Source organism: Tigriopus californicus, chromosome 8, assembly GCF_007210705.1.
Source record: "Tigriopus californicus strain San Diego chromosome 8, Tcal_SD_v2.1, whole genome shotgun sequence".
In the NCBI taxonomy this organism is placed as follows: domain Eukaryota; kingdom Metazoa; phylum Arthropoda; class Copepoda; order Harpacticoida; family Harpacticidae; genus Tigriopus; species Tigriopus californicus.
The window spans coordinates 14675011-14695393 of record NC_081447.1 but is presented as its reverse complement, the minus strand read 5'-3'; the positions used below and the strand labels follow the sequence as shown (position 1 = coordinate 14695393).

The window sequence follows — 20383 nt, the reverse complement described above, 5'->3', positions numbered from 1 at the left end:
TTTAGCTTCAACTTGTCCGTTATAAAAAGTGCCTAGTAATCATGCACATTCTATAAACAATAAACAGACCATTTTAAGTGAAAAGACAAATACGAATTACGCACCAGGAAAAGAAAAAAATAACGTAAGGGAGTAAATTGGAAATCATTCGTTATGATTTTAAGTGCTCACCTCGGTAGTTTCAGTTTTATGACAATCCAAAAGTCGCCCGAAACAAGGGATTGGTTTTTAGCGGGCTAAACTATCCAACTATTTTCTCTATTTTTATAATTGATAGAATCTTTGATTCTCATAGTAAAGATGTAATGCTACCGCCAAAAGATCAAAGCAAACAGTGGAAGAAAAGAACCTCTCCCCAGTGCCGGTGCCGGCAATTAACCACTTCTTAAGGAGACGTGGTGCAGAGGATAGCCAGTTCCCTATGCCGAGAGTGGTCCCCGGTTCGATTCTCCTCTCGGACCTTCCGCTAAAGGAATACCCATAGGTCCTGACCAAATCTGATTAGGACACTGTCCATGGGGAAAATTGGACTGTGTGATGGTCGGAGGTTCGCATCCACCAATAAAACCCATGTTACCTTCATTTTCAACTTTGCGTGGGGAAAATGTCTGAATTGTACTCTGCAGCCGCCTTCGTGACTCACCATGTGCATTTTACAACCGGGTCGCGGATCACTTTTTCTCGTAGCACCCTAAAGACAAAATGGCAGTAATTTAAAAGCATTGTTGCTAGAATTTAGTTCCCACCATATCTTCATACAATACAGTCCTTTTCATCTTTTTCATATGAAGTACGGACAACAGGATGAATAACAACAAGCACGTTTCTTTCTGAACGAGCGTCAATATATTTCAAGGACGAATGGCGTCCACTTTGCCAATCAATCAATCATTCAGCAGAATGAAGAGATCTGAACTCTTGAACGGTTACCTTTTCGTCAAAGTTTTTCTTGTGGTCAAATAATAATACGAAAAATGCGGTTTGTTTTCAATCAAGTAAGTTTGCAGAGAAATCAGCTCTTTTTCCACAATAGCATTTCTCAGACCAATTAATCTGATTATAAACAAGTCCAGAAATCAGATGTCCTTGACGAGAGTGATGAAAGACCTATCTAGAGTTGAACAATAACCATCTGAAAAGCTACTTTTTATGGTAAAGGATTGTTGAAACTCTTTTAAACATTTCCTCTTGGAATAAGTATTTTTTCTGGTGTTTTCAAATCCAAACCCCGTGTGTTTCTTTTGAGTGCGTGGATGGAATGCCATTTGCCTGTACATTTGTTGCCATCGGTGCAATTTAGCATAACCGGTTTGGTGCAACTGGGATGCGTTGCGTATTTCTGCTCAATCGACGAAATGCAACTTGTCCAAACATCGCGTCTCCAATGCAGTGCAACTTAAGGAAGGACAACTTGAAAGCTGGACCTGCAAAGAGAAGGGTTCGGGCTTCAGAGTCAGGCATAAAATACAACCAAAGATTTTTGCATAAATCCAAGAATTTTTGATATCTTGAAAAAGCAGGGAATCTTGAATAAAAATGAGTTTGGTATCACATTAAAACAAAAACAATTGTTGCACTCCAAAATTTCCTACCACTAGACGTAAACTATGGGCAAGTCCTAGAAAAAAAGACAGCTTTAGGTAGTTTTTGGTCCTCCACTATATGCTATAATTGCCAACATATCCTTGAAAATAAGGGACTTTTAAGAAAGTATGTCATCACAAACCTTACCGTTACATGCTGACAGGATCTGACCATGATCATAATATTCCTAAATTAAATCCATCTATTTATGCACAATACTTAAACAAATAACTTTTGAAAGTGTGACTTAATGTCATTTGCACATTTCATTTGCAAACCGCCTTGGCTTCAATTTTCTCTCTATCAGTTGATGAGACTCTCCAGATGATGAAGATGTCCACGAGTATTTCTTTGAATCAACAGATGAATGAGCCGAATATCACCCCGACTGGCCAAACATCGCTTCTTCACTATTTGCGGTAGAATGCAATCGAAAGACAGGCATCACTTTTCGCAACAGCCTTGAGCAATGATCTATCAGTTTCCGATTCTTTTAATCATTTTTAAGTCAGTACTACACCCCGATTCGCCAACGCATGACTCACCTGAATTTTTTGTCGAGAATGATGCTAACTAAGGTAGAATTTTATTTCATTCGATACAACTCAAATCTAAACCGATTGTAGCTTGTAGGAACCACCAAATGCAACACTTCTGATGATTGACCAACATAATTTGTCTTTGTCGTTAAAAGTGGCTTTCATCAATGCACCTTGCTCCATCCATCTAAGATCATGACAAGTGTCTTTGAATGGTTGGCTGACTTCCCTTCGTGAATCACCTTTATTTTTCTGATTCATTTCGGTAACTAATTATCTATCTCATTTTATGACTCATCGGGAAGCAACACAATGGATGGAAATATCGGCCTCGGTCAAAACAGATTGAAAATAATAAATCGTGGCAAATTTGATCAAGGACATTCTGGCCGTTTGTGACCCATTCAATGGACTGAATACGCGCTTTCAGGGATGGGTGAAAAATGTACAGCAGGCGCACTGCCTTTTTCATTCTGTACACATTTTGCATGTCGTGGGAATCGAGGACAGATTATTATGCATCAGTTCTAAAACTTCCAATGCAATCCTCTCTGGGTGGAGTCACTCACTGATCGGCATTTTTCTTCAATGAGGCACTCTGTTGGAGTCGCTTTTAGAGGTTCACTCACGCAAGATGAGCTAAGATTTTTTTTTCAGATCTGATTTATCTGTAAGGACGCAAAGCTCTTTACATACGAAAGTAATGACCAGAACAGAGAGTGGGTTGAAGAGGCGAAGATCAATTCAATATATTCTAAGAAATGAAACCTTGTAGAAATTGACTGAATGTTACAAATTGTTTCAAACGTGTAAACGGCCATTTAAGTGACCTGGTGAAGTAATGGAAAAGCGTTGAAGAAATAAATTTGGCACCCTGATTTTGGGTCTCGACTTTTTTTCTGCAGGAAAAGACTGCATGGAGTCCGTGAAGAATGGAGGCAAACAAACAAGTTCATCCGACCTTTTGTTTTCAATGATAGTCTAAGGTGGAAGTTTTGATGTTTGGAAACTCTACATATTTCTATCTTCACTTGATTTCAGAACTTTGTTCGGACAAACAAGGTGGCAGTTTTAAATGAATAACGAATTTCATTATGCATAGTGTAGATTGGGTTGCATCATTGTCTCTAGTTTTCGTCCATTTAATGGCTTCACTTGTGGGTTTGTGGAAGTTTTTAATTTTCACTTTTCTTTTATGTATAAACTACAATTTTCATAATTTTGAACAACTTTGAACAGCAATATAAAATCAAATTTTAAAAACTACCTATGAATTGAATACTTTGAATTGAGCAATCGTTCACTTATCATGGTGAAGTGAATTTGCTGTCATATAATCCTTCGGTAATCTTACATTAACAAGTGTTCTTCCTCAGGTAAGCATTAGGACAATAAAAAGAAGCTTTTTTATCATAAAGTCACGGCCGACTCCAATGAATCTTTTCTTAACGTTGTCAAACTTTGAAGGGTATCCTGAGCAGAGCTGTTAAATCTGAGCATGTTAGATGGAGACGAATTTGACGTGGAGAGGTTAGGCACAATTAAAGCTTATCAAAAAAGGTATTCACTAATCCAGTTATCGCGCTTAAAGTGTGCATACAAGAAACATTGTTATCAGAAATACACATAGAAAGGATTTGATGAACCTTGAATTTGAATGAATACGTACAACTTGTTGATGCGCATTACTCTGGCTTAGGTTTCAGTTTGGAAACAACATGCTTTTTCAATTCGAACATGATCGGTGCCACTCTTGGTTCTCTTGGTTCTTTACTAGACCTTACTTCATGGCTCCCTAACCCACTTCGTACTGTATTCATAAAGTACTTTGATGGTAATGCACCGCTAGTGGGTGTGTTGTTAAGAGTAATTCAGAACATACATGCATGCGCATTGCCTCCCTCAAAGGCATACAATATACTCACATGCACGCACACAGACACACACACAAGCATAAATATACGGCGATCGTAAATCAGTTCTGATGATTCCTCAGCTTGGACAGAGCCGATTCTTTGAAAGCTCCGACCGAGACAAAGAAACATAATTGCGCCTCGAATCGTCATCAAAGATTAAAAACAGACCAACTGCTCCCAGAAATGAATGAGGACCGAAACTCACACAGTACCTCAGTCATTATCAGGTATTTTTTATTTTATCATCTAGAGATTACCTGTGGGTTGTCGTTTACGAAGGGTAAAAACTTGCAATGAAGCAAGCAAGGGTAATCCCGATTACATGTAGGATTTCTCTAGCATATGTCCTATCTGTGGCCGAATTTCACTCGAAACATCCCCCAAGCTATTTAGTATTGAATGATACTAAGGATAATTGCAAGATGACTTCATAATGTATATTGATAATTTAAGACTTATTTTCTCCTTGCATACAAATTGATTGGCACACTGAACAGCAAGGAACAATTCAATGGAGTCGAATGAATCGAGCAAATCGTCGATACGTCGTCAATCCCACTCTCGATTGTCGTTTTCATCATCCGAGTCCTCGGAGTCGGCTCCATCATGAGCCACTTCGGGCAGGTCGAAATTGCGCATCATATCCGCCATGGCTTCATAGAGCATATTCACCGAGTTCCTCAAGGTTTGTCCTCCAGCCTCTCCGCCAGGTTGATCCCTGTCAAAAAAAAGTTTTATGTAAAAAAAAGTAGCTCCGGAGAACTTGGCATGAGGCCGATTAACTTACCCGCCAACTGCACCGACTTGATCCGTAGCAGGATTGTAATTGGGCATCATGGACCTGAAGAACAAGCTCAAGGCATTGGGATCACCCGGGGGGTATTGCATGTTCCCCTGATTTCGCTTGGTATACAAATCAATGCTATCGATGGGAGGGAGCGGGTCAAAATTTAGAACCGGGGATTGGGCCAATTCCTGGAAAGGAAATTTACAAACAATGCAATTAGCGTGGTTGTCATTAAGACGGCAGCCGGATCAATGACATAACAAACCATGGGAAGGGAAGTGGTGGCATCACTGATGTCCGACATGATCACGTGTCGGTAGACGTTCCTGGGTGCGCCTTGGTACCGAGTTTTGCGACGCTCTTGGCAACTCAGGACGAACTCTTCATTGGCATTGATCCTTTGAATGGCGATTTGTGCGTTTCGCTCCAGCCAGGGCAACAATTCGGGAAGTTTCCATAAGTGAAATGATCGACCAACGTACAAGTTGCACAGTAAAGCCAGACCACCAGATTGACTGAAATGAGAGACATAACTACGAGATGAAAGAGACCATAATTGCATGACAACTTTACAAATATGTGTCTAAAAGCCAACCATCTACTGTAAGTTTGATAAAAATGGATTTTTTTTTTCATGGCTAATTTCATGGAAAGGTTTAGCTAGCTCATGTTTTTTGTCCTTGACCAATTCAACGTCACTTGAACCCAAAGCCCAATTCGTCGGTTGACTTTTATTTCGGACCATACCTCGTCTCGTCTTCCAGGAAATATGGGTGCAAAACCACTCTGGAATCAGCTTCGATATTGCACTTGTCCAACAGGGGTCGGAGCATACTGGGGAACATGATGAGCGCAGTTTGGAGCATTTCATCGGCTTTCGCGTAATCATTGTCTTCACTTTCTTCTGCTTGTGCGAAATAAGCAATCGCGATGCTGTAAGCCCAATTGGGCAATTGTGATAGATTCCGGGTGGGGTCCCATTCGTTGAAGAACTGAATGAGCCAATTGTGTTGTTGCGCTCGTATGGCATAGAAATCGATGAGGAGCAGAATACCCATGGGATCTGCCTCCGGGTCCAGACTCAGTATCAGCTTGCAGAACTCAAGGGCTGTTCTGTGGCACGCCCTGGATCCCACAAAATGTAGATGCCGGAACAGGGCCACAAATAAGCACCTGATGATCAGAATACCCGTTTTTTATCCGGCTTTTTCACAAGGAAGTATAGCAGATAGTTTCGAGGCTCATCCCCTTGATCACTTGGACCAAAGGGTTGATACCGAAGGGTCGAGTGGTGAGGGGGATAAGTCACGAAAATATAAACTTGGATCACTAGGGTAGTTACCGATTTACTTGGACGCGGTAGTAGAGACGGCAATTGCCTGTCGCCAAGTTGAACATGGGGTGGAACGCGGTTTCCAGGGCATAAATGCATCGTTCAATCAATTCCGTGGCCATTTGAAGGTCTTCGCCCATCCTGGAAATGTCACTCAATTGCAACATGGAGTCAATGTGGAACGGGTGTTGTTGGACGATATGCTAAAGAGATCGATTCATGATTCACATCATTGAGTGGCACCAATTGGCCTGAGCAACCGAATCGTTTCCTTACCACAATGTAGTCGGGATTCATGCTGTCCACGGCCGCTAAAAACTGTTTCTGAACCTGCTGATATTCCGGACTATGATCAAAGGTAAACACCTGATTGCCCTTGGCGTCCGATTCCACAAACTTCATGGTGAGACCTAAAACAACGCTATCTTTCATGTGAGCCCATTCCACCAGCCTCAGATTGGGCGGTAGCCCACTAACCTGATCTGCCTGGATTCGGCCAATTGGGTTTGGGTATCACGATATTATGGACACTCCTCAAAGGAGCTCGATGGCGACCTCCCCCGGCTCTTCGTTGCCGACTGGCCTCGGCTTGAACCACTCGCGAGCCAAAGATCTTCTTCATCTCATTTTCGGGATTCAAGTGTCGAAATTCGATGCTCAAAATGGCCCGGGACTTGGGAGTCACTTTAGTGGTGGAGGACAGTTTGGCATTTGGCTGAGGGTGCGTCGTACCCAAAAGCTTGTTGACCTCATACACCCCTCGATCGATCTCATCCTCAAACTGCATGGAATAGAGCTGGTTAGAAAAAGTTTGAAAACTTAGAGCCTGAAAATATCCCGATTTACGATTTACCACCTTGCTTCAATGTGAGACAGTTAAAAGGAGCTCAAATGGCTTAACCCACTCCCCCTCTTCTCTCAGATTTCAACATCCCTTTAGGTACCAGCAAGTAAATATTGCTTCATTCATAGATGTAATAAATACCTACATGGGTATCTCAAGTGGATTGAGTGTTATGTCATACGAATGGATGAAGATAGTTTCTTTTCCTCACCTCATCCGCTTCGCTACTCTTGAGAGGCAGGTTCTTGGCTCCTCCGGATGTCGAGTTTTGGCTCCGTTTGCGGTTCTTTTTCCTCTTCTTCTTCTTCGTGTCTTCCCTTTGGAGTTGTGACCTCGAGGATTCCGTCCCAAGGTCATCGTCCTCCTTGACCTCAGACTCGGATTGCGAGTCGGCATTTAGCTGTAAAGTCCCATTGCACATCATCACCCAATACCTCGTACCCATCCCCGAGATCAGATACCTACCAGATCAAAAGGGTTGACATTCAATTTCTTGGGTCTCGCCCCGCCTAAATCCGGTGTGGAAATCCCAAGGTCGTGTTCGTCGTCGTTGCTTTCTTGCTCAACCTGAGGTTCCACTGAGGGGATCAAATCGTTTTGACCTTGGAGTTTCCGGAGAACACGAGAAGACATGGTGTCGCCACGTGGGATTGAGCTTCAACTAATGGACCTGGAGTACGGAGATGTCCCCGAGAAAAGGGATCCTTGACTTTCTTCGGTGTTGTGCCACGCGCGATCACTTCTCTCACTCGAAGTCAGGGCTCAGTGGAACTGAGATTTCAGAACTTGGCCTCAATCAAGGTTCCAAGAGCAAGTTAGGGTATTTCACAGAAGAAACAAACAAACACGCGGTCCCTATGATGAAGTCATACTTGGGGGGGCAGCTAAGAAGCGAGAGCAGTTCAGAGGCAATTTAAGACTCACGTTCTTGTCAGGTAGGTCTTTTTGATTCAAGGCATGTACAACCTAATGACACTCATGTAACACTCATCCTTCCAGAAAAGTTAGTTAAACCCAGTGGTGAAGTGGAAATTTATATTTACAACCTTTTTTGCAATTTTAGGTAAACGTCTTTGTCTCCTCTTATGAGAAATTTGCGACTTTGGAACGCACGTGGAAGCATCAGTGGCCATCTTTCTACCTAAAGGCCTTTAATTAAATATAAATTTCAACATTAAGATATGAAATAACGAAAACCGCAATATTTTTTTACACGAAATTTCTGTAGTGGTTCACTGTAAATAAAAAAAACACCTTATTTTCCAAAGGTTATTAGAAAATAATATTGACTCTTTGGCCTTGAAAAAAGATACGTATGGATGCTTTAAGTTGCTATTACAGACCATATATTATAAACTAAGCTAAATCATATTATGCTGCAAATATAACCTTTTTTCCAGTTGATCAATATTTTTCTAAGAATCATGGTTGCATTGTTGTCTGGACAATATGACTTGATTGATGAACAAATATTACCTTCTTTCAGTCTTATAGAGCTGTGTTATGTTTTTGGCCACAATCTTTCAGTTTTTAACAATTGAATTGGACGGAGATCATAACTCACCCAGCCCATCATTCCAGCAAGTCGCAGATCTGGCATATAAGACCAATTCTTACGTGGCACGTGGAATAGCGTTAGCCTGAATATGATACTCAAGTTTTAGCCAAAGTTCACAACCACACTTTTATTTTTGTCCACTTTTTTAATGCTTTGTATTTGATTTCATGCAATCAATTGAGACATTTGATATTAGACCTACTAACAGGGCTCTTCAAAACATTAAGCACATTTTTTTAACTTTTCAGATCTTTTTGTATTATTTTTCTCGTAATATATGGTTTTCATTCTAACATTCCAGCTCTAAAAATTGAGCTTTTTAATAAAATTTGCCCAGGTTTTCGTAATAAAAAGCGACGAAAAATAGAACCAAGCTGTTTTTGTTCAATGCACATATTTAGAGTTTCGTTTCTAAACTTGCTCACGTTAATGTTTTTAGCTCTGGCTGGCTAGCGCCCTTTTGATCAGAAATGAGACCTGCAAACCATACCATTCAGTAGAGTAAAGAGCTTTAGAGAAAATTTGTTTGCCCCTTTTTTATTATCCTTCTGCATTTTTCCTAACTAAGATTATTTTCATTTTTAAAAATGAGTCTGTTGCAATGGGTAAATAGAGCTTGAACTTCCATTTTTTGTGGCATTCAATGTGTTTTTTGCCAATTTCAATTGTACTTTATGGACAGCTCTGCTTATTAGCCTAATTCCTCTAACTCAGGTAATCCTCATTGGTCGCCCTCCCTTTAGTGACGTCATACTGCAGGTAGCTGAATCGATGTGCATTGATGTTGGTCTTAGTTCTAGGTCAACAGCTGGACTTCGTGGATTTTTATTCCAAGGGTGATTGAACTAAAGATGCAGCCAGAGGATTGGGTCCCTCTCTTAGGATGCCATGTATGCTATGAACTGATCAATAGTAATTGAAAAGAGTTTTGGAATCATCTGATCAAAGAGATGACAGGATGGCACTGATATCGGCAATTTGTCTTACCAACAGAATTGGAGCCATTCTAATCACTGCTTTATCTCTATGATTCTGGTTTCTTGGCAAGTGTTATAAACTGTCAGCATGGAATACTTTTACTTCATCCAATTTTATTCAAGCGTAAAAACTCACTATTAGTCCATGTCCAAATTTGTACACCTAATACGATGGTTATGATTTATCAGTATAGCCCTCGGTCACCCTCAGAGAACCTCAACAATCTCGCCGATTTCAATTTTTAAAATCTGCTATAGACCAATTCAAATTCCCCAAATCGGTTCATTATGTCAGGTCGCAAATTTGGCGGAGGTGCAGGCGGAAGCAAAGCCACCTCCAACCTTCAGTACACGAAGAACGAGCCCAGCTTCCTGAAGAAACTCAAGGCTCAAGTGGGATACAAGGACGAATCCGCCAATCTCGAAGACAAGGTAACCTAGATATATATAGGGTTATGCTAGCTAACGAATCTCTGCCATTTAGACTTGTTCCTACCCAGTTGGTGTCGCTCCATTGCAGATTCAAGATCCCAATGCTGGCCTGGATGACGATGACGCTCGAGACGATAAAGATGATGAGCAACCCACGGTTGTGGTATTGAAGGATGGCGATCTGACCGCCGAACAAGCGGACGCTTTAGCTCGGGGCGAAGAAATTCATTCTGGTAAATTATCCCAAGCAAAGCCTTCGTCTTAGAAATAGGATGTATCAAATCCCTGAATGTTCTATTTCAGATGTACCCCCTCCGGATGGTAGGGTCATGTTTCGAAGGCCGAAAAAGAGAGAAATCGGGGCCGCACCCAAAGACGATGAGGAATCAAGTGAGAGATCAAAGAAAAACACTTCGGACAAGGGCAAAAGTAAAAAAGTGAAGAGTAGTCTCCTCTCGTTTGGCGATGATGAAGAAGAAGAGGACGACGACTAGTCAATGGGTCAGTAAAGCGTGTATTTCAGATATAAAGGGCCATTATGGTCTTGACGGTCAAGATGAGACTGAAAAAATGACATTCAACAGATATTTGAGTGGCCTTCCCTGTGGCAGAGAATCCGGATTTGGGTGTTCGGAGGGGACAAGTGCCTTGAGTGATGTCCAACGCGGTGTCCAAGACGGCTTGTATGGTGTGTGCGTAAAAATCATAGTTAGCAAATCGGGCCCTGAAGCCATTTCTAACCGAATCACATGGGTTATGGTAGCATTCCTGCATTTGTCCTCGGTCAGGACCTGCAAAAAGTGCATCGACAATACTTACTGCGAGAACATTCTTTTGAAGAAATTTTGGTATCTCTTACCTGTGTCGGTCAGGAGAATGGCATCAAAGGACTTGATGGTTGAATAAGCGTCTGTGGCTGGAAACCAAAAGCGGCTGTGGTCACTTCTCAGGAAATTGACAAACTCAACAATCTCTTCTCGTTTGGGAACTTTCTGACTGAATTTCAGGTCGCTGGGGACAAAGTGGAACACCTTCGATGTTTTTTGGCGGTTCCAGTAACGTTCAAATTTCTTCAACAGAACGTCATCAAAGCTTCTTCGGTTATAAGCAGTGAGATAGTCACCTGTGTAATTCTTGCTGTCCAAATATGATTTGACCCTGGGTAATAAATCCGGGTAAGGCAGCAATTGACTATTTAAAGACGAATTATAGTTCAACATTGTGTCCATGATGATGGCCCCCGAGTTGGAATTCTGCCGATACTTAATCATATGAGGCAACAAGAGCCTCTGCACGAATTCTAGACTACCCTGACTCCCTACTTCTTCCAAGTCAAACGTCACGAACATTATCGAGTGCGTAAGTTTACATTTGGCCGCACTCAATAACTTGGCCACCTCTAACACTGCCACCACACCTATGAAAAAAAAATTAACATATAACGTGAAAACCATTTCTCAACGTGCAACGCTTTAAAAGGCTGCCGTCATTTACCTGAACCGTTGTCGTTGTAGCCATCCGAGTTTGGTACTGTGTCCCAGTGTGCCCCCAAGATCAAGATCTTGTCCTCTGGAGTGCCATAGTTTGATCCGGGATATATGCCAACAATATTTGTTCCTGTAGGTACCCCTCCCTTGGTATTTTTAAAGAACTGCAAGGAAAAAGAGCATGTGCACATAAGGAAACTAATTGCAATATTGCTACGGAGAAATTTTGCAATTGTTGGTTTTGCTGAAGGAAGAGAAAGTGACAGATAGATGCTCTGCATCTCAAAATTAAGAGGCATGCTTGGCCTTCAGAGTGCGCTGATCTGTTGTCTGGTTTACCATATCATGGAACTGAACTGGTTGAAACGATTGGACGCCAGTGAGAAGTCCCTGCAATATGAAGCTCCTGGAAATGTAATCGGCCACCAAATCTCTGTAAATTTGAGCGGTAGTATGACTTCTTGGCACGGAGAAGACGTTGCTCAAGACCAATTTGAGTCTCTGCACAATGGGTTTCAAACTAGAGTCTTTTCTCAAGCGAAACGCCTCCTCTATTTCTGACTCCAAACTGGAATGGAGGAAAGAGATATAGATTAGCAATGGTTGCTTGGTCTCTTTTAGATCATTATTCTTCATGTACTCACTTGAGAATGGTGCCCAGTTGACCATCCAAATTGCTTATGTTCTGGTATTGCTTTCGCACATCCACAATTTGAAGATGATCTCCATGGAGCGATTTCAACCTAGTCACGAAGTACTCGTCAGTCACAAAATGCTTTTCATGCCAAGGGCCACAAATGTGCCCTAGATTTTTTTTGTGTCTTGCAATACATTCGAAAAGGAAGGAAAATTCTTTCAATGCCATGTTAAAGCATTTTGTGACCTGTTCTTCAGTGATGTAGAATCACGGTCTTCATGCGCATTCTCGAAAAGGACACTCTTGGAATCCATTACAAATTTCACTGCCGGAAGTAACGAGGAGACGTCATATCTGAAATTGAGATAATTCCGCTCCAATTAGTAGCTTCTCGAGATGGACAAATGTTGGATGTCCAGCTTTGATATGAAGAACATGATGTCTAGTTTCCTTCATCCAAGGANTGATCTCCATGGAGCGATTTCAACCTAGTCACGAAGTACTCGTCAGTCACAAAATGCTTTTCATGCCAAGGGCCACAAATGTGCCCTAGATTTTTTCGTGTCTTGCAATACATTCGAAAAGGAAGGAAAAATTTTTCAATGCCATATTAAAGCATTTTGTGACCTGTTCTTCAGTGATGTAGAATCACTGTCTTCATGCGCATTCTCGAAGAGGACACTCTTGGAATCCATTACAAATTTCACTGCCGGAAGTAACGAGGAGACGTCATATCTGAAATTGAGATAATGGTGCATTTCTAACGGTTCGAAAGTTTTGCGGGCCTGAAGACATTCTTGCACCGTTCTCTAGGGATCAGGACGTTTCCGAGAAATTCATTTCGGTCAATATTTACTCATTGAAGAGTGGAACTTTGATTTACTTCCAAGATTGCTTGACGTCAGTCACAAATGAAGAGAAGTTTTTTTGGTACGTTCATTATTGAGACGAGGGAAGATTCCGCTCCAATTAGTAGCTTCTCGAGATGGACAAATGTTGGATGTCCAGCTTTGATATGAAGAACATGATGTCTAGTTTCCTTCATCCAAGGATCTCTTTTGTTAAAGTTTGGTTTTCTTTTCCTTTGTGTGTGTGTGATGCCCAATAGACAATATGACTTTGTCGTCATAAAGCTGGCTCTGAAAGCATTTGCTTTGCACCATCCCTTTTCTAAATCTCGATTGGCAATGCTTTGCCATTCGATTGAAAAATCGGTGGCATTCAGACAGTCGATCACTGGGTTTGAGATGGAGAAACTTTATTTATTCCTGCTTTATCTCCCCCCATGATGACAGACTCTTACCAAGGCCGACGAAACTGGAGACATTGTTCATGCAAGAACCGTTACGTGGCTTGCATATAATCTCATCATTTGAATATTCGTACACTGGGCAGCTCGTTCTCGGTGAATGGAGGCGATTTTCTATTCACACTTCAGGTGCATATATAGTAAGTACAGGCTCAGTTAGAACTTACCGACGACCAATAACAATCAAGACCTGAGGTGCAAGCTGCTATGTACAGTAGAGTACAAATCAAATCAGGATCAACTTCGTCGCAAAATCTTTAAGGTTGAACGAAAATACCCCACGTGGCATATTTCACGTGACAAAATTTGAATTTAGATTTTAATGATGATTTGTCGTCTTTTTAAGATTTAAAGCCTGAGTCAGGGCTAATTTCTATATCCAGACAATGTTTTGGATATGTAAACTTTTTTTTATATTATGAACGGCATCATTGTAAATGTTAAAAGAAAAATTGTGATCGAAATGACCTCACGCGTAATAGAGGTCTCATTCATTTCAAAGAACCTGAAAATCAACCGCCAAGTTGTCAACGATCCCTGAAGTCGCAGTTTTTTGTTTCATTCAAAAGAGAACTAAACATTGTCAGGTACAACCCCCACCCTCTTATTGGAAATATAGTGGTTTTTCCTTCTGCTAGGCACGCCGTCAACCCTGGATAATACTTGGATGGGGCAAATCTTTTGGCACTTTTGCATTAATGATGTGCCGCATCTTCTTCCTAGCCCTCGGCATGGGGCTTGAATATCTTATGGTCCCTCGGACATTGGTTTCCTCCACACCCATGGTGACCCCGATTGATTCGTCTTAATTCGACGCTTGAAGGCATCATTACACATAGCCGGGATCCACACTGATTTCTCAGGCTTTGAACCTCTGTCTAATGTCATTGAAAACTTGGCGGCTGATTTTCAGGTTCTTTTCAATGAATGAGACCCCTATTACGCGTGAGTTCATTTCGATCACAACTTTTCTTTTGACATTTCCAATGATGCCGTTCAAAATATTTCTTTACAAATCATATTTCAAAACTTTGTCTGGATATAGAAATTAGCCCTTACTAAGCCTAATCTTTATAAGACGTCAAACCATCATTGAAAACTAAATTAAAAGTTTGTCAAGTGAAATATTCCACATGAGATAAGTGTTTTGTGTCCCAGCATCCTCTCAAGAATGAACTAAATAGAACATTCAATTGAATCCAGATCGGGAGAAGGTGGTGGCCATGTCTATTCGCACTATTAGCTTTAAAAAAGTATTGCAAAGTCTGTATTCATCAAATATCTGATCGACCAACGAATAAGAGTGAGAGATTTGACTACCTGTTGAAAAAAGGACTGGTGAGGAATTTTCATCCAATACTTGTCCAAGTTTGGCTTAAGGGATGCTATTGGATACGAATATTTGAACGGAAAAGAAAAATATACAATGATGGAGCCCGAAAAAGACTTCATTGTTTTAACAAACCTGGATTCTCGAGGGCTTACACGTGCTCGCAAAATGCACCTTAAGCCTCTACGGTCACTAGAATTGACCCTAAAACCTGGATTGGGACAAAGCTCATGGATGCTTTTGAAAACCCAAAGTATTAGATATGTTTGGAACCTTAACCGTACATCCCTTCTCTCAATACTGTACAGTCTCAATTTCTTTAACCTCTGCCAATACGAAAGCTCTCTCATTCCCTCAACGTTCCTAGTGGAACATTTTTGAATCTTTTCGACCCTTTGCAAAGCTGCTGAACTTATTAGAGCCCACATGGGCGAAGCTTATTCAACTTTATCGGTAGGAGTGCCAATAATGCAAGACTTGACCCCTGTACCACGGGGCAATGATGAGAGGTCAGCTCGGTTAGAACTGGTTTGAAGAGCTTTATTTGCATCAGTGGGATTATCAGGCATGTTTCTTGGCTGGTAAGGTAGCTTGCCAAAACTACCGAACAATGGTCGAGAAGTTCTGAGGGACCCATTAAATAGCGGTGAGGAATATCTCGCCCAACTTGCACTCATTTTCTGCGCAGTTTATAAGATTCGTGCAAAAATTTGACTCCGTTATAAGGATTTGAACCAGTTGATATCAGAAAAAACTCAGATGACAAGCTTCAAATCTTGGGACGGAAGATTTCGTCGAATTCCTTGGTACCAATTGTAAGCATTTCTAATTTGCTTTCTTTGACTTATGCTCTCAAACAATTTGTGATGTGATGATTCATCTCGCAATTATACTGAAGAAACTGTAATCCCAAGGAGGTAGATTGGCCAGAGTTCAAAGATATTGCCCCCCCCCCTTTCCTCCGCAAAAAAAACATCTTTGTGATGCGACGAAAGCTTGGCAAACTCCCTGGCGACAATGTCTTTGATACACATGGTTGAGTGGACTTGGATACTCGGATGCATGTTCAAATGATCGGCCCCCGTTGTTATTTATGGCCAAGTGTCGGCTACCAAGACGGCATCGCCGACTTCCAAGGGTTGAAACAAACGTGCATACTTCTACTACCAATTTAAGACTCTCATTGTGCAACAAGGTCCAGCCAAGCAAGAAAGAAAATCATTGAAGAACAACGGTGCCAACTTTCTATGACTAACGTTTCGGCTCCCTCCGTTTCCTCGTGTTCACTATAACCCGATGATAATGGTGATAAGTAGCTTCAACGAGATTTTTTCGCAGAGAAACTCTGACATGAATCATTGGCAAAATGGGATCATACTTTCAAGTCACATTTCCAATGAAAACGTCCAACTAACTTTCGACGCTTTGTCTAACATCAAATGCGTTTTGAATTCTATTTAAAATGAATCCCACTTGCTTCGAAAATTTACCAGTAAATGTTACAAAGGGCAAAGTTGGGATTTTAGCTCGTAGTATAACAAAAATCAGATTTTCTGATTTAGAAAGCGTTATTTACAAGCCAAAAATATATCACACGTTAAAAAGCTCACTGGTATTCGGAGAAATATTCGTTGATATAGTTGTCAATTAGCACTCGCCGAGTTTCGGGATCCAAGTCTTTCTCCGTCAAGTATAAAGTTGTAGTTTTGTCGGATGAATCCTCACACTTGATACCACTCCCCAAGATAACAAGTATCGACACGGCCTCAATCATTCGCCGGTTTGTCATTTTATCACGAACACCAACACAACAATGAAACAGTTTCAATCGGACATTGTTTGCCCACCACTTTATTAGAAAGTACCACTTCCGAATCCAATGGGTTTCCCACACAAACACTCAGCACACCTATCGTAGACGTTATAAACTCACCAAACAGACAGAGGGGGAGAGAGAGAGAGAGAGATCTGAACGCGGGGACTATCTTCTATTGACTGACGGACTCTGAGTTACCGTCTTTATTGTACTGCTCCCCTACTAGTACACTATAATCCATGGGAAGATCGAGCGTACTTTGCAAGCACGCTCACCAAGACAAAACGGTGCAATTCCGGGGTAAAATAATCATCCAAGAAACCAGGGGTGGAGTTCTTTGATTTGGTCAATATAATAGTGTTCAGGAGCGTCAGATGGTTGGGTCTTTGTGCGTTTGACGTTTGACTTGGGTGGCAAAGAAAGTTGGGACTAATCGGCTGATCAATTGATGGCGGGTGAGATTCAGAGCCAATCTTTGATAAGAAGCACTTGGGTTTCAATTGAAATGGAATGTCCCGTTTAACCTAAAGGAATGAATATCCCGATCAGTTTGGTGAAATTTATCTTCTAGAACTTTTTCTAATTAGAGATGACCCAAAGCAAGTAAAGAGGTTTGTTTGCTGACAAGCTAACTGGACACAACGGAAAACTCGACACAGGAAGACTCGACCCATTGGAAAACTCAAAACATCAGAAAACTCAACAAAAATAAGATTTCAGTTCCAGGCTATACGTAAGATGACTTTTTGATGGCTTGACAAATGATCTTTATACTTTTTTATACTTTTTATTGCAGAAGCATTTTGATTTTAATCAAGGATACCCTATCTCCATTTCCAGTTATCCTCAATTAAATATGTTAACAACTGGTTTTAGACAATCATCTTTTTTCGGATTTGTTGCAGTTTTTGATATGTTCAGTTTTCTTTTACTTCGAATTTTCTAGTGTATCGGGAATTTTAATGTATCGACTTTTCTGATATATCGAGTTTTTTTGATATAAAACTTAAAAAAAATAGAAAAGAACGATATTTTTTGACGATTCCGGACTCGAGTATTGTCTTAAAGACTAGAGCCCTTCCAATATCTCCCAAAACCGAGTAAAAGACTCGAGTGCACTCGGACTCGCTTTTGGACTCGCCCCAGCACTAGTAGAAGCCAATATAATGAAAGACAATTAATTGTGTTTTGACTCGCTTCCATTACATATTCCTGTGATCAACTGATCATGTTTATTGGATCTTATTTTCTGGGATCTGAGAACCGAGTCTTCCACAAATGAGTTTCACTTTGTATGCGTCACGACCACACAGGAAATACTTTTTAAAAGAGAAAATCTTAACAGTTCGGTTTTTTTGCCAGGAGTGTTGGAGAAAACCAAAACGCAAGGTCGCTCTTGTTTGCTCTGTTATTTTTAGCAATGAGGAGAAATTCAAATGGCGATGAAAAACACAATTTGTTAAGTGTTACAGGTTATGTTGCACTTGATGTCCACCTCACCCAGTAGTAGTAGTAGTAGCAAAAGTATCGCATTTATTGCGCTTAAGTTACATCTATTCATCTTAGTTGTTGGTCCAATATACATGCATGCAAGGGTTTTTGTACTTTCAAATTACCTATTCCAAAAAAGCAATTGTTGATCTTTCCATCTTGTAAATTGCCAATCTCTTAGAATGGCTTTACCTGTGTCGTTTATTCCTGACAAGAAATGATGGAAAGTTTTGTTACAATCTCTCGAAACTCCGATAGTTCAGTTTCTTTTGGTATAAGTCGCGACATAAACAATCAGAGTTCATCTTACAGCACAATTGGCCGGACACAAGCAAGTTGCTCGTTGTGGACGCATTTGCTTGTATTGAGAATATAATCTCATATGTTATAACTTGGCCAGCCCTTGAGCTCTAGTCAGATAGATATGTATACTCGTACAATGCAGTACGTCATTTCATAAAAGAGATGACAGTTTTTTTTTTGATAATCACACGCATGTATTTATAGATTTTCGGGATTCTTAATGTACGGTACGAGACATTTCAGTAATAATAGTAAATTGAGTTTTTTTCTGTTTTCTACTCCAACCTTGAATGACAAGACGGAGACAAAATTTGTGACCGCACCCTCTTCTGTTTAAGAAAATACTCTTCTCATCCCTGAACGCCTGGAATCTGAACCGGGTCGCCAAGGTCGAAAAACAAGAATTTAGATTTTAGTCGAAGGATTGCGTTCATCTCCAACCACTGGATGAAAAGTTATGCCCATTTAAGGCTTACTACCTAACGAAACGAATGGTAATCGATAGAGATCGAATTTGATTTGAGGGTTCACGGGTAAAAAGAAATCTTCGGGCCATTTTTTTTAATTGTTACTATTCCCTCAAGTGTGACCTAGAAAAGTACTTTTTCACCTAAGTAGCACTTTAATACCGGGTGCGCCATTCTACACTTGTTTGTAGCCCCGATAACCGCGCCAATGAGGGGTCTGGCTAATGTTTCTCTTTTAGATATTGGTTGCATGTGATCACTTACCAACCATTCTCGAGCACATTGCGGGTCTAAATTAAAAAATAGTCCATACAGCCTCTCAAACATGGAAGAACTGCGAAAGAGGGTTGTCGCCAAACTTGACAAAGGTGAGACCGCCATCGAAATTGCCAATAGTTTTGGCCTCCCTCGCATCTCAGTTTACAGCATTAATAGTAAGTTCCATGCCGCCACCAGGGAATTCTCCATGTCCAGGCCTACCTTGAACAAAGGTTTGGTTCCAGAGGGTTCTGGTCGGAATTGGTTTGGCCTTCAAACAACCCCAACCTAAATCCCCTGGATTACACATCCGGGGGCATGTGGAGACGAAGGGCCTGTGCCACCATCCACAACAATGTGGGCAAGCTTTAGGCCTCGGCCGCCATGGACAATGGATACCCAAAACAAATTCGCCAACTTTGTTCCCAGACTTAACCTTTGTGTGGCCGTCAAAGTCGGTGTATTTGAGAAACATAATTTGATATATGCCTTCCAACTTTTTTTATGAGTTAAGCTCTCCGACTCATTATAAACCAGTTCTACTTCATTAAGTCCAAAAAAACAAAAATTTGATGCTAATATGGCGCACCCAGTATTAGTTCAAGGCAGTTTGAATGAGCCTGCTGCTTTACAAACTTGGAGCAGCATTAAAGAAATTGAAACTGGAAGCAAAATGATTCTATATTTTATAAACTTCATAAATTCTGAAGTTTAGAAATAAGTTCCCAACATAGCAGGGTTGGATAGCGCCCCCATGAGTACATATGTTTTGAATTGGAAATGTTAGACATTGTATCAGAAAGAAAGATGTGAAAAGGCAATGAATTAGCCTAGAACAATATTCCACTAACTTTTCAGTTCTCAAGAGAAAATCAAATCAAGGTTTGCTCAGTAGCACTCAAACTTGCAAAGAAAAAGTCAATGCCAGCAACAAAAGCGCCAACAAATCTATTACATACAATCGCCCTATGATGATTTACTTTTTGCAACCATTACTATGACAGGTTAAATAATGCGCCCTGAAATACAGAATTTTTTTAGAACGTATTTGCAAATGACATTACTTTTTGCTAATTTGATCACATAAAAATGAAGTTTTATGGCGTACGATAGTATTTGCAAAGCATCCCCCAGTAATCAAACACCATTCTTTTCCCTCTTATGCATTACAATATGAGAGGGTAAAACTTTTGACCCAGTTGTTCGATCAAGCTTAAAATAACGATACAGAATGATAACGACCTGCGCCGCCCGTCAAGTTTGACGAAGAAGACAATTGATTAAAATCGGAGTTTTTAAATCTCAATCTTAGCAT

At 40.8% G+C, this 20383-nt stretch overlaps 3 protein-coding genes across 5 annotated transcripts; 1 reads left to right on the top strand and 2 right to left on the bottom strand.

The window, feature by feature from the left end:
* Window positions 1-4454: 4454 nt before the first annotated feature.
* LOC131884625 (ribosome quality control complex subunit TCF25-like) lies at window positions 4455-7811 on the bottom strand. Its single transcript, XM_059232461.1, has 9 exons — window positions 7469-7811; window positions 7215-7403; window positions 6637-6940; window positions 6436-6569; window positions 6169-6362; window positions 5574-5999; window positions 5092-5341; window positions 4827-5014; window positions 4455-4757 (listed from the first exon to the last, which is right to left on the bottom strand). Exons 1-9 carry the CDS (start codon window positions 7634-7636, stop codon window positions 4589-4591), a joined length of 2022 nt encoding a protein of 673 aa, XP_059088444.1. The 5' UTR covers window positions 7637-7811; the 3' UTR covers window positions 4455-4588.
* A 1586-nt stretch (window positions 7812-9397) lies between these two features.
* Window positions 9398-11201, top strand: LOC131884629 (uncharacterized protein KIAA1143 homolog). 2 transcript variants are annotated; one of them, XM_059232466.1, is made up of 5 exons: window positions 9398-9451; window positions 9797-9970; window positions 10059-10203; window positions 10274-10471; window positions 10555-11201. In XM_059232466.1, the coding sequence occupies exons 1-4, from the start codon at window positions 9413-9415 to the stop codon at window positions 10462-10464; spliced, it is 549 nt and encodes a 182-aa protein (XP_059088449.1). In that variant the 5' UTR covers window positions 9398-9412; the 3' UTR covers window positions 10465-10471; window positions 10555-11201. The 2 variants fall into 2 exon arrangements, with proteins under 2 accessions (XP_059088449.1, XP_059088448.1); XM_059232465.1 differs by having other exon boundaries at window positions 10274-11201.
* On the bottom strand, window positions 10490-16801 carry LOC131884626 (uncharacterized). 2 transcript variants are annotated; one of them, XM_059232462.1, is made up of 7 exons: window positions 16344-16801; window positions 12722-12829; window positions 12102-12200; window positions 11797-12025; window positions 11465-11621; window positions 10830-11387; window positions 10490-10761 (listed from the first exon to the last, which is right to left on the bottom strand). In XM_059232462.1, the coding sequence occupies exons 1-7, from the start codon at window positions 16520-16522 to the stop codon at window positions 10490-10492; spliced, it is 1602 nt and encodes a 533-aa protein (XP_059088445.1). In that variant the 5' UTR covers window positions 16523-16801. The 2 variants fall into 2 exon arrangements, with proteins under 2 accessions (XP_059088445.1, XP_059088446.1); XM_059232463.1 differs by lacking the exons at window positions 12722-12829; window positions 16344-16801 and adding an exon at window positions 12341-12445.
* Between the last annotated feature and the right edge of the window lie 3582 nt (window positions 16802-20383).